The sequence below is a fragment of the Entelurus aequoreus genome, linkage group LG02 (assembly GCF_033978785.1).
Source record: "Entelurus aequoreus isolate RoL-2023_Sb linkage group LG02, RoL_Eaeq_v1.1, whole genome shotgun sequence".
Taxonomy (NCBI): domain Eukaryota; kingdom Metazoa; phylum Chordata; class Actinopteri; order Syngnathiformes; family Syngnathidae; genus Entelurus; species Entelurus aequoreus.
This window is the reverse complement of record NC_084732.1, coordinates 9,647,729-9,661,732: the sequence shown is the minus strand read 5'-3', so window position 1 is coordinate 9,661,732 and position 14,004 is coordinate 9,647,729. Positions and strand designations below refer to the sequence as shown.

General features: G+C 38.6%; 1 protein-coding gene across 5 annotated transcripts in view; it reads left to right on the top strand.

Annotated features, from left to right (window-relative positions):
- Positions 1-14,004, top strand: part of LOC133629990 (DENN domain-containing protein 5A-like) — an 87,975-nt gene that overhangs the window by 40,168 nt on the left and 33,803 nt on the right. For 2 of the 5 annotated variants that reach the window (XM_062021207.1, XM_062021173.1), the window contains exons 2-5: positions 867-938; positions 1,733-1,842; positions 5,285-5,972; positions 9,616-9,803. In XM_062021207.1, coding sequence (XP_061877191.1) covers positions 867-938; positions 1,733-1,842; positions 5,285-5,972; positions 9,616-9,803 — 1,058 coding nt within the window. The remainder of the gene's footprint in view (positions 1-866; positions 939-1,732; positions 1,843-5,284; positions 5,973-9,615; positions 9,804-14,004) is intronic. The other 3 variants (XM_062021181.1, XM_062021190.1, XM_062021199.1) reach the window with 3 other exon arrangements.

Below are 14,004 nucleotides of genomic sequence, written 5' to 3'. Positions count from 1 at the left end.
TATCATATCAGGATATCTTATGTACTTAATACACTTTACAGACACAATTTTGACCATTGATTTAGAGTTGTGGGCAATAAATGATTGACAGAATTATTTCATGATCTCCACCCCGGACTGTTGAACAACTTAAGCTGTACATCAAGCAAGAATGGGAAAGAATTCCACCTGAAAAGCTTCAAAAATTGGTCTCCTCAGTTCTCAAACTTTAATTGAGTGCTGTTAAAAGGAAAGACGATACAACACAGTGGTAAAAATGCCCCTGTGCCAACTTTTTTGCAATGTGTTGCTGCCATAAAATTCTAAGTTAATGATTATTTGCAAAAAAACCTAGGTTTTTCAGTTCGAACATTAAATATATTGTCTTTGCAGTGTATTCAGTTGAATATAAGTTGAGAGGGATTTGCAAATTATTGTATTCTGTTTTTATTTACAATTTACACAACGTGCCAACTTCACTGGTTTTGGATTTTGTAGTATTTGATATACCAACATGGGTTTTCCCTTATTAAAATGGTGATCAAATGTTGATGTTATATTGAAAGGTTAATCCAGTTAGATACGTCATCATCTACGATCATCCATTTTTTTGGTTATTAATTTCTGTCTCATCAGCAAAGTGTTGTCGTAAAAATGTAATTTAATATGCAAGTGTTGTGCGTGGTGTGTAGAAGAAAAGGAAACCCTAACATGCACACTTTCTGACTATATCTGTACATCATAACGCCACAAGGTTGCGTTTCGTGCCATAACAGGAAAAAAGTAACCCTGAAGTCTGCTGTGGCGTCAAGGTCTGAGAAGTGATGTGCTCCCCTGCCGCAACCAGGCTTATAATGATGTTTTTTGTTTGTTTTATTGCTGTGTAGCTTTATGCCAGTATATAGAGGCTACTAAATTCACAGATGGGGCCAAAGGAAAATTGGCGGGGGCAAATGAAGGTAACCCTCCACCCACACACTGTACCCCTTCCTTTTTAACCCGTGCTTAGCTTTAACCCCCTAACCTTTCAACCTGGCACACGTTTGGAAAACTCCTCAGTAGCCCCTTTTTTCATTTTGCGTCATACTCCTAGTTTCTTGTTATTTTCTGACGGTGAAAGGACTTGCCCTTTCTCTTTTGCACACTCTTCAGTTAAATTTTTTCCTCCTGGCTTCCCCCTCCTCCTCCCTCACGTCCCCAAGCAGCGGCTGAACAATGAGCTTATGTTTGACAATCACTGCTTCTGTTTTCTGTGCAGGCGCGCAAAAACATACTGCACACACTGCACTTACACACTGGTGATTCCAGTGCTGCTTGCGCTGGTATTGCCTGGTCAATGTTTACTTTTCTCCTACACTCTTAATGAACTGCCTTGGTGTGTGCATCACTTCTGCTTCAATCTGGGTTCAAATCAGCTCAATTTGAGCTTTTTCTTGATGGATGGTTTTGTGTGTTTCTGTGTATTGTCATTAAAGCTGTCACAAAGCATCTGAACTTGTGGATGCCATCTCATTCTTTTATCTATTGTCATTAATGTTTCGATCTGGCTTATTTTTAGCTGGGAATGCAGATGGCAGCTTTACATGACACAATACAGTCTTCTTTTCTAGACCAATATATGCTGATTTTGGAGATGTGCCTCCTACTTACCAAGCATTTTCTGTGCCACCTCTGCCTACGTTTGGGGTTTTCTGTGCTGACTCTTTATCCTTAGTTTTCACTTCCTCTCTTTCTTTCCTCTTTGCCTTTTCAGGTGAGAATTTTGAGCAGAGTCCTCTAAGGAGAACCTTTAAATCCAAAGTTCTTGCACATTACCCCGACAATGTCGAGTGGAATCCATTCGACCAGGATGCAGTTGGCATGGTAAGATTAAAAAATCAGCTACTAAAATCTTTGTTTCCTCCATCCGCAACAACTGCCAAATGTGGGAAATTGAAAATGTTTGGAAAACTTTTGTAGAATTCATAGAATTATAGCATTAAGTGCGTTTCAATGCACTAAATTGTTTGAATTTCTCAAATAATTCAGCTCAAAATAAGCTTTCTTAAAGGGCAACTGCACAAGTTTTGGAATTGTGCCTATATTTCACAGTCCTCATGAGAGACAAGAACACATCTTTCTATTTCATGTTTTGTAACTCGTAAATAAAAGTCTGCTTACAATGGAACCTACGGGAGCCATGATGTCATTGTGTATATTCCGACCATAAAACCCACTTAAAAATATTCAAAAAGCGCTAACAATACTCCATTTATATTTGGTGACCAGAATATTACCCAAGTATTAGTAATATTGTTATTATAAGGGCTAACATTAAGGACCTATTATAGCAGCGCATTGATCGAGAGGTACAGTAGCTCGTGGAAGTTAATTCTAGATTATTAATCATGCATTTCACCTAGATAGTAAAAGGATGTGGCCATATACTGAGAAGTTGGTCTACTTTGACAGCCAACTTAGACCCGGAAATGGCAAAAAAGACCCAAGAAGACACTTGGTTCCACCCCTTTGCAAGGATTATAAATGATTTTTCATCTAAATTGGAATATATAAACATATTATTAGTCGGTCTCAAGTGAGAGCAGACATTGTACAGTAAGTGATGTTTGATTACGTTTGTTGGCTCTAATTAAGTGTGTCATAATTATATGTTGTTTAAGGAAATTGTTATTGGAAAAAGTGAACGTTGTGATGCGTTTCTGAAATCAAAGCGCTGCCATATGCTTAAAATTACCATCCATTCATTTTCTACCGCTTGTCCCTCTCGAGGTTACGGGGGGTGCTGGAGCCTATCCCAGCTGCACTCTGGCGGAAGGCGGGGTACACCCTGGACAAGTCGCCCCCTCATTATGTATATATATATATATCCATCCATCCATTTTCTACCGCTTATTCCCTTCGGGGTCGCGGGGGGCGCTGGAGCCTATCTCAGCTACAATCGGGCGGAAGGCGGGGTACACCCTGGACAAGTCGCCACCTCATTGTGTGTATATATATATATATATATAAATATATATATATATATATATATATATATATATATATATATATATATATATATATATATATATATATATATATATATATATATATATATATATATATATATATATACATATACATAATGTACATGTATATATACATATATATAATGTACATGTATATAATGTACATGTATATGTGTATATATATGTATGTATATATATGTATATATATATATACAGTATATATACTTCTAGAGCGAATATAAAACGTTGATGGAGGTGTTTGGATGTTTTTTTAAGTGCTTAATTGGCAGAATAGAGCGACTCCATTGTAAGCTGACTTTTGCTAACATTTATTTACGAGTTAGAGTGCATGAAAAAAGAACAGCATGTGTTCTCGTCTTACATAAGGACAAGAACACAAAAAAAAGTGCAGTTCCCCTTTAAACACATGGAAACACCTTAATCTGATTGTGTTTGGCTTTTAAAAAAATCGTATTAAAACACCTACATTATGCAATTAGAAACCAGTTTTCTCTGGCATTTAGGCGTTATCGGTGTGCCAATCCCAAGAAGCTGCTCTTTACTACATTATTCACAAGCAAACAAGAACAAGTCTGTGGGATATAGAAGCGGAAATAAGACAATATTTTCAATTATATGATGTAAAACCTATTAACCCACCCATTAAATAAAGGTTAGGATGTTTACAAAGAAGATGCAAAATATGTGTCATGATGCCAGCACACCCCGGCCGGAGGAGAGAATGGTGGAGAAAAACCTCTTAACAGCCATATTTTGACACTAAAATTGTTTTTATACACTGTGGAATTTATACAGAATAAAAAAATGGTGTATGTTTCGTTAGTTAGTAGACAACAATAAATAGCTGTAGATATTACATGTCTTCAAGACAGCGTCAATCTCGTTCATTCAGATCATCCACAACATTGTTGTTCATACTAAATTTAGTGATGTAAGAATAAACTGTCCACATACAACAATTTAGGCATCATTGACATGTAAATCAGTTATTACAAATAATACACTGCATATTTTGTGTTAATAGTGAATAGTCAAAATAGTTGACTAAAATAGCAATCTTTTTGTATGTCTCGAATGGTCATAATAACAATGTGTAATTTAAACACATTAAAACATTACCAACAACACAAAATACTTGTAGAAAGTTGTAAATATCGGAAAGCTGTTCGCGCTATTTTATAAGCATGTAGCCTTCTCTTCTTGTATTTACATTCCCACCTAGCTAAACACTCTAAAATGACCACAATTGCCCAGTTTCCGCCCACAGTTTTTTCTTCTCAGCTTGTGAATAACATAGTAAAGAGTGACGTGTTAGTCCTCCACGGAGGTTGGCGCACTGATAACGGCTACGTGCCAGAGAAAATGCTTTCCAATTGCATAATCTAGGTGTGTTAATCCGATTTTTCAAAAACCAAATACGTTCAGATTAAAGTGTTTCCATGTGATTAAGAAAGCTTATTTTGAGAAAAATACATTGAGAAATCAGACTAATTTAGTGCATGGAAACAAACTAAGTCTGTCACTAGCCTTGTGGTGAATCCACAGTTTAAAATCACAAGACTTAAATTAAACAGACATGTAGCTACAATTATTAAGAATAAAAATTAAATCCACTTTGCCTTGTTGGTTAATCTTCTTTGCCTGCAGCCGAGTGGGGATGAGGGGCAGTGTTGACAATGCGGTTGATACTTCCTGTTTTAAACCACACAGCGCTTGTCCATTGCTTCCTTTGAAGCTAGCAAAACTACAAAAATGTTGTAAAAAAGGCTAAAAAACACTTAAGAAGCACACATAGTAGCTAATAGCAGCTATGTGCTTTGCTGACTGAATGAGCAGTAAGCACCGGAGATCAATCAGCTGGCCCCCAATGAATGTGCTGCCGGTCACAAAATGGCTGCCTTGCAGGCACACGATGGGTGGATGTACACAAACACAGCGTTTGTACACCAAAGCATATTTTTCTTTGGTCTGTTAGAGGTTCGTAAATCGAGGTTGCACTGTATGCATAATATCCTTTTTTTAATTTGAATAGTACTGACAAAGGGCCGTGCAGGGAGTACATTAGCACAAATAATTTGATTTTAACAGTGCTGAACCAAGTGTTCTTTTTTCTGCGGTGTGCTTTTTTGGAATGCAAATCAACCTTAAATCTGGCTGTATCCAATTACTCATCTGACAAGGAAAACAACTGTTTGTTATTCTAAGTTTCAAATCCCCTACTTTACAACCTCAACACTTTTAATCTCAAAAGTCCTTTTTCCTCTGTCTTCCTGCAGCTCTGCATGCCAAAGGGTCTTGCCTTCAGGACACAGGTGGACTCTCGGGAGCCGCAGTTCCACTCCTTTATCATCACTCGAGAGGACGGCTCCCGGACTTACGGATTTGCTCTCACCTTCTTCGAAGAGGTGACCAGTAAACAGATCTGCAGCGCCATGCAAACTCTTTACCACATGCACAATGCAGAGCAGTACGACATCTTGCACACAGCCACCTCTTCTCGTCCCCCCGAGGAACAGCTGCGACTCCACCACTCCCACCATCGGCCCGTCCTCCACGCAGCACCCGCTATCTCCCGTCTGCAGCGTTTCAATTCATATGACATCAGCCGAGACACGCTGTACGTGTCAAAGTGCATCTGCTTGATAACACCAATGGCCTTTGCTCAGGCCTGCAAAAAGGTGCTGCAGCAGCTTCACCAGGCTGTTACGTCGCCCTATCCCCCACCCCTCCCGCTGGAGAGCTACATCTACAACATCCTCTATGAGGTGCCCCTGACACCCTCAGGGCGATCCCTAAAGTTTTCAGGCGTCTATGGGCCTGTGGTGTGCCAGAGGCCGAGCACATCAGAACTGCCACTCTTTGACTTTGCCATTAAGGAAGTAATCAACCTGCTGGGGGTGGAGAATGTTCTTCAACTCTTCACTTGTGCGCTGCTCGAGATGCAGATACTGCTCTACTCGCAGCGTAAGTATCACATCTGCTGCATTTGCACTCACTCAGGGTTTGTTTTATGGTCCCATCAGTACTCAACATGGTTTTATACAATCAGCAGCCACAGCATATGGCACTAAACAATTCTAATAATGGAACCTTTGTTGTAAAGTGCAATCATAACTGCTCAGTTTTGACTGACATGTCAGATACATGTTTTTTGTATGGAGGTTGTAGTTTGCATTTTGAGGTTTCCTGTGAATGAAAGTGACCCAAGGCTCTGGCAAATCTCTGCTATACATGGTGGAGCCACTTGTCTAAGAGGTTACATAACCTTGTAAGTGTCCATTAAAGAAAGGCAGTCTTAAGTAGCAGCCTGTATAACCCGAAGAACCTTACCCATCTCAGGCTAGTCAGCTGTTTGTACAGTGGGATGCTGATGCATTTATTGTATACACATTAAACTCGTATGTCAAATTTAGAGACACCATCCCCTGTCGCAGTAGTAGTTTCTAATGTGGGAGAGTATACTATTTGCTGAGCATAAAAAGGCCTTTAAGAGAGCAAGAGCAAAGTAGTGTGTGTGCTAGATGTGGACTGGTGTTTAGGTCCATTACAATGGCAAGAAAGAGCAAATGGTTTATAAAACACCAGGACACACTGGGTGAGAGGCTCTTAAGAGGAAAAGCTGTGGTGTTGCTAGGCAACGTCGAGACAGGGAGGATAGCCATGATGCAGGATGATTATCATTGGTTGGAGGTGACATCATGCCCTCTCCCCCTTGCGAGAGCTGCAGAACGTGCGAAGGGTGTCGATTGGCAGTATTACACAGGGAAGAACCGAGGGATTGTTTGGAGGAAACATTGCACTTAAACACAAACACACACATTGAAGAATGTGATGCTTTACAAGAAGACAACTGTGAGGCCTTGAAATAAAGCTGAGATTTGCAACCAGCCACACAACATCTCTCCCATGATCTCTTGAATGACTTGCTCCAAGGCAGTGTTTACCCAATCTCTCTGGGGGAACATTGTCCTCTCCAAGTCATGGATCAGCTAATTTGTGACGGTCAAATAAAGTCACATTTTTCGGGTCATTTCTGCTTTTTAACTTTGGCAAGGGACACGAGGAGTCATGTGTAGGACGGATGTTCAATATTTGAAGTGGTGCAATGTATCGCAGCAACCAAGTAGCTCCTTAGTTTCAATTGTGTGTTTCCTGCACAATCTTGTTTTAGTTTATGTGGTTTGAATGTGAAACGCACAAGCATCACGCCACTGAATGGTGATAGCAGAGTTAAGTGTAAAACGTAAATATGCTAATTAGAGTGTGAAATGTAAAATGTGGTGTTCACTTCTTTAAAGGTACGTGCCCTCCACCATGTAATATGATCCCATTCATATATAACATTACATGGTTGAGCCTCGGTCACCTGCAAAATGATTTAGTTTTATTTTGGGTGCAGATTAAATTCAGCATTTTGTTAATCATTTATCAAATTACAGCCTGATCTAATGACTACACATAATAGAATGTATTTCATGTGGATCAGATCCGAATGAAGTGCGGTTTGAGAGATTTTGACTAATAATACAAAGCAAATATAATTTAAAACAAAATGTTTTTTCCATTTTGAGTAACAATGTTTTATTCAGTGTATGGGATCTTCCCAAAATGTAATCAGAACACTACCTGCAAAGTCTACCTACTTACTCATCATACCATTTCTGTGGTGACACATCACAAAATGTTGACAGGAAGCTGTGAAAACCCACATTGATGACAACATAACCTCTTTAAGACACTGCTTAGTTATAACTGATACTGTCAAAAAGGTATTACTGTAATTTATCAATTATGGCTGGGCAAAACTCTAGAATCTGTTTATTCTTTAAATATGTGTATATTTTGAAACAAGTAACTGAACAAACAAATTAAGGGGAATTTATTGAGATTAAAACACATTAGCTGTTGCAAAAAATGGAGAAAACCCTTTTATTTTTTGCAAGGAAAATGATTTTAATGCAGTGGTATGTAGAAATGTAGAATATAGCTTTTACCTAATGAAACAACAGGTAATTTTTAAAATATAACTATAATGTTAAGTTTTTTTTCCACAATCCTTTCTATAATTTGTGGCATTTGTTAATGATTTTGTTAAGGATGTCTATCCATTTAACAACTGCCACCAAAAAGCAGTCTATTAGTAGACAACAATCTAATGAACCGGCACAACAATTTTACGTCGGTTTGAAGGTCTAAATATTGGTTTTGATTATTTTTTTGATCGCCCAGGACTAATAACAATCTGTTTTATTGTTGCGTTTGTAGTTTGTAGTTTTGTGAAACTGTACTTCATCACACTTTTTGGTAACATTATCTATTTATACTGGATCACATTACTTCTGTAGATGTACCTAATGTAGATGCCAGTGGGGGCATACTTTTTAAATAATGTTGAAGTCCCCATTTAGTCCATTCAGCAATTGAGATAATGTGTATTTGTCAAAAGGACAAGGGGCTCATATTAGTATCCTAATTTCCCTCCCAAGAGGATAGACTAGTTTAGAGTGATTGGGCTTGTCTTATAAACCAGTGCATGGCCAAAGGAATGGAATTTATTTTCATTGCCATAAGAGGGAAGGAAATGCTGCTCCTGCTGCTGCAGAGCTGTAGTTGTCAACAAGAAGCAGGAATGTGGATGAGGAAAACCAGACACATACTGTATTATTACTACGTGGCCCGCTTGATTGGAGTGTGAAATATGAAGCAGTCCTGATGTGTGAAGTCATGAAAAGGGAATTTGTCATGAGTCAGAGTGTCAGTTGACTTTGGTTGATACAGTTCATACACTGAGATCTTCTCGAGGATACTAGTCTGGAGGTGTTCTTAACACAGCGAGTTATCTGCCTGCACTGACATTATAACCTTTCCAAGCAAGCTATGTTTTAGTCATTGTTAGTAATTTGGGTTGCACAAAAAAAAACTAACTCTGCTAAAGTCTTAGGTCACCATCTTGTTTTTAACAGTGATTTAATGACCATATGACCAGAATATGCACAAATCGTACAAACACTAAAGTTTGTTAATTTCCGAACTACTTTCTAGTATTTGCAGGATGAATTTAATAAACAGACATTTGTAAAAGCTACATTATAAACCACACTCCATCAAAATCCAATATCCTTATGTTATGGCCTACCCCTAAAAACAAAAGTTTTGGAAATATCAACTCAAATGTAAGACAGTATATTTGCCAAAAAATGGGACATGTCATTCTCAGGGTCTAAACATTTGTATAAGAGAACATGCGTTGGTAAAGTTTTGCAGTTTATCAAACTGGAGGAGTTATAATGCTATTTTTAATTAATTAATATTAATGAATTAATGTTATCAAACAGCTGTCAAGTATGATATCTTAACATATCAGTAATTATATTACTGATATTGAAAATACTTGATTAAAAAAGGGACTGACCACTGATAAGTGGTGGCTTTCAGAAATGTTTTTCTAGCTCAGGAAGGCCCCCGACCACCCATTCACCCCGCCTACGCTCCACCCAAAAAAAAATTTAAGTCTATGCAGCCTGAGGACTGCTCTCACTAGGGTGCCGGTCTAGTTGATAAAAATAATGGTTCAGTCGCTCACTCTTTGTTTGTGTGCGTCCTACAGATTACCAAAGGCTGATGACTGTAGCCGAGAGCATCACAGCCTTAATGTTCCCCTTCCAGTGGCAGCATGTGTATGTTCCCATTCTCCCCGCCTCTCTCCTCCACTTCCTGGATGCACCTGTGCCGTATCTAATGGGCCTGCACTCGAATGGACAGGATGACCGGACAAAGTTAGAGCTACCACAGGAGGTAAACACTCACTTTTACGTTGCCCTAAACACAACTCCACAATACCAGTGTATTTTACCTGTTAAAGCAGAAGCACACACAGCCAGCACCAGCCCTGCACAATGTTAGGTGGTACATCACATAATATTGTGTGACGCTGAGTACACTGATTGTGTTCAGTTGAGCTGTATGCTCAGGCTTCAATTTGGATTTTTGAATAACTTTCTCTGCTTGATGGAACATTTTGTCCCGAACATTGTATCTAAGTGTGGTGTGGAAAAGGAATGTTTCGTCCTTACACTGTCTGTGTGTGTCGATAATACACATCAATATGCCTTAGACCAGGGTTTGGTTGCTTGATGTTAGTGATGTACCGATCAGCATTTTCGGCCTCCGCTACAGATCTGATTTTTTGGCTTCAGATTTGATATAGGGTTGCGGAATATAAACGATATACAATATAAATGATCAAACGTGGCCAACCATAGAGCTTTCAATACTATCGTATCGTGATAATGCATGTTATATATAGGCATTCTCGCTGCTTTGGCAACGACAAGCGCTCTTAACACACTGTAGCGTCCTTGCTAACGAGCTAGAAGCTAAAGCAAAGATTCTTGCTTCTAAACATGCTTCTCAACACACCGTAGGAAGATACATTAAGCCAGTGGTCCCCAACCACCGGGCTGCGTCTGGTACCGGGCGGCACAAGAAATGTAAAAAAAATATATATATATATAAAAATAAAAAAATTATTTTTTTTATTTTTTTATTAAATCAACATAAAAAACACAATATATAGATTATATAAAAAAATAACCCCCCCGGTCCGTGGGACAAATTTTCAAGCGTTGACCGGTCCGCAGCTACAAAAAGGTTGGGGACCACTGCATTAAGCCGTCCATGCTAAGCTAGAGCTCTTGAATGTAAACAAAGGTGGGTAGATAAATACAAATATTGACCATAATGATACCAAGTATAATATCTGTATATGGTCTATACAACTGGGTTTATATCGATACATTTATCATCACAAAAACCTTATTTTGCTTTTTTCTTGCGTCCCAATATTTAAGAGCCAACAATAAGAAATAATTTCAATATTTTCTACAATGTTATGCCGCAATCCTGTGTTTTTGTCTAATTATAATTGCGATCAAAAGTTTATTCATTCAATGATTTTGAAAATTTTGAGTATCAGCATTGGTATGGCAAGTAGTGCCCCTGTAACTACTTGGTATTGGATCAATACCAAATTTGTAGTACCGCTCAAAACTAATGTAAAGTATCCAAACAACAGAAGATTACATGGACATTTTAACAGAAATGTAGCTAGAACCATGTTACAACAAAAAGTAACCAGATATTACCAGTAAATTAACAAGTAGATTCATAATAGTTTTAAGAAAATCATACAACTGGAAGTGACGCAGTATGTTATCGCATTTGTCAGCAGGTAGTGAATGCTCTATACTATTTTTTGAGCAAATTAAAGTGGATGGTGCACAATAACTTAACAAAAGCAAAAAACTACATTTGGCTCCAATTTTAATAATTTGGTCTTTGCCCTCAAAGCCTTAGTAACAAAAAATGAGAAAAAACTATTTTGTGATAATAAAGAATATTGATCTAATTACTGTAATATCGACCATAAACTGACACTATAATTGGTATTGTTACTATCGATATTGGTATCAATCCACTCCACTTTGTTTACATCCCAGAGCTCAAGTTGAGCAGTTAACAACTTCTTTGGTCATCTTACTGTGTGTAGTATATGTAGCATGTTGAGCTCGTCATCGTCTTGTAGTCTTGCTGTGATGTAACCTGTAAGAAACTTTTATTTTCTGCCATTGAGGCGACTATTAGAAATACTACTGTTTTTATTATGTTGTTCGTTTATAGATTATGGTGGATGGACAATAACCGCGACACATTTGTTCCTGCTTGCTCTTACATTCTAGCCGGTGTTTGAGATACCAATCCCTCCTGGAATTCACACACACACCTCCTACATGTGTGTAACAAGGGAATACAGAAATGTTACTGTGTCTCCCTGAGTGTGCATCCCTTTAGAAGGAATCTTTCACATGGGTATAATCTTTAAATAATAAATGATAAATGGGTTATACTTGTATAGCGCTTTTCTACCTTCAAGGTACTCAAAGCGCTTTGACAGTATTTCCACATTCACCCATTCACACACACATTCACACACTGATGGCGGGAGCTGCCATGCAAGGCGCTAACCAGCAGCCATCAGGAGCAAGGGTGAAGTGTCTTGCCCAAGGACACAACGGACGTGACTAGGATGGTAGAAGGTGGGGATTGAATCCCAGTAACCAGCAACACTCCGATTGCTGACACGGCCACTCTACCAACTTCGCCACGTCCGTCTTTAGCTTGTGAACACCAGGACACAGCTGAGGTAAGCTAGTCAGCTGATATTCGATCTTTTAAAAAATACTTATATCGGCTACCGGTCTGATCTGGTGATCGAGATCGGGACATCTCGACTTGATTTCCTTCACACTGATGTTGTCATGGATAAGAGCAAGGTCTAATTTTTAATGTAGATTGAGTACTGAACATCTAACCTGCTGATAAAACAGTGCAACTGAAGCCAAACTTGGACACTTAAACACTGCTTCATTGGCCCCAAAACAAAACCCAATTTATCAAAGCGGCACATTACACTGTCTTAACAGAATGAAACACTGGATTCTAGTATTGTCACAGCCGTTTCATAATTCCTATATACCGGTAGTAGATCCATCCTTGGAGGTAGAACCCAGCTGGTTTGACCTCCAATTCGGAATCCAAATGACAGGATCTGTTACGTCAGGCCTTACCCACTTTTGTATTTTGTATTATTTCCCTGAGTTTATGGTTATTTCCTGGTTAGCGCTCTTATTTCAGTTCTACTTCCTGTCTGGCTCCCTCACCTGTCCGGCTCCCTCACCAATTTTAGCATGGGAATTTAAACATGTTTATTATTGTACAGGTACTGTTTCAAGTAACCTTTTAACATTCTTTAACGTTTACCAGTGTAAAAAAAAGTTAACTGCTATAAGTAGTAGAGCTGGCTTCAACTGTAGATTTTCATAGTCGAATCTGATCTTTAGATTTTGCCCATAGTCGACGATCAGTTGAATCTAGGGCCTTTTTTTTCACTTTTTTTTTTTGAGAAAAACAGATGATGATTATTGACTGGTCTCTAGGGTTCATATTGTTACATGGATGTGCTCTAGCACTTACTCTGTGATCTTTTAAAGTTAATAAACCTACAACTTATAAAAATAATACAGTCTTTCATTAAAGTGAATAAACAAAGATCTCATTTGCAACTTTTTCCCCTCAAAAAAGGCTAAACCACAGTTTGTGAGGTTTTTGGTTTTTGACGCAACACCAAGAGGATATCAAACTTGACCAAATAGAGAAAGTAAAAATTGTGACAAAGTTTCTTTATGTAAACCCGTGGAAGGATCATTACCTTTGCAAAAGGAGAACTTCACTTCACACCTTTGCCGTGTCCAATTTCCGGCGAGGTCCGTGTCTGACAGCAGAGCGACCCAATGAGCCTCAATCACATCCACTGTCTAGAAAAAGGAGAACTTCACTTCACACCTTCGCCGTGTCCAATTTCCGGCGAGGTCCGTGTCTGACAGCAGAGCGACCCAATGAGCCTCAATCACATCCACCGTCTAGAAAAGTTCCCAACACTATTAATAAAATAGTAAAAGTAAACAAAGTAAAACAATTTGTCTGTCTTTTGTGCAGACAGATAGTTTTTTATGTAGTAAGAGATGTGGGGGGCCAAAACACAGCCAGTTGTTCTAAACTCGTCACACCAGGAGGCAGCGACCGCTCTGAGAAAGGCTGAAAGTGACAGCGGAAACTCTTGGCAGGTGTGAGTGATCTCTCGCTAAAAAATATTTTAAAATATCTGCTCGTGTTGGACAGGAAGTCATACACAAACACAAAATAAATGATCTGGTTTACTTGAAAAATAAACATATTCGGTTTTCAAGGCAAATTGTATTTTTCACTTTTAACGTCATAATGGGTGGGGACAGACATGAAGTCTACTTGACAAGGGTTTTCAGAAGTAATTTTACGTCGTTGACACAAATGATGAGGACATGCTGATTCTGGAGGTCCAAAGTTTAAGAATTATATTACAGGCATATCCCAGGCTGCTATATGGGGGCCTTTGTCAAAA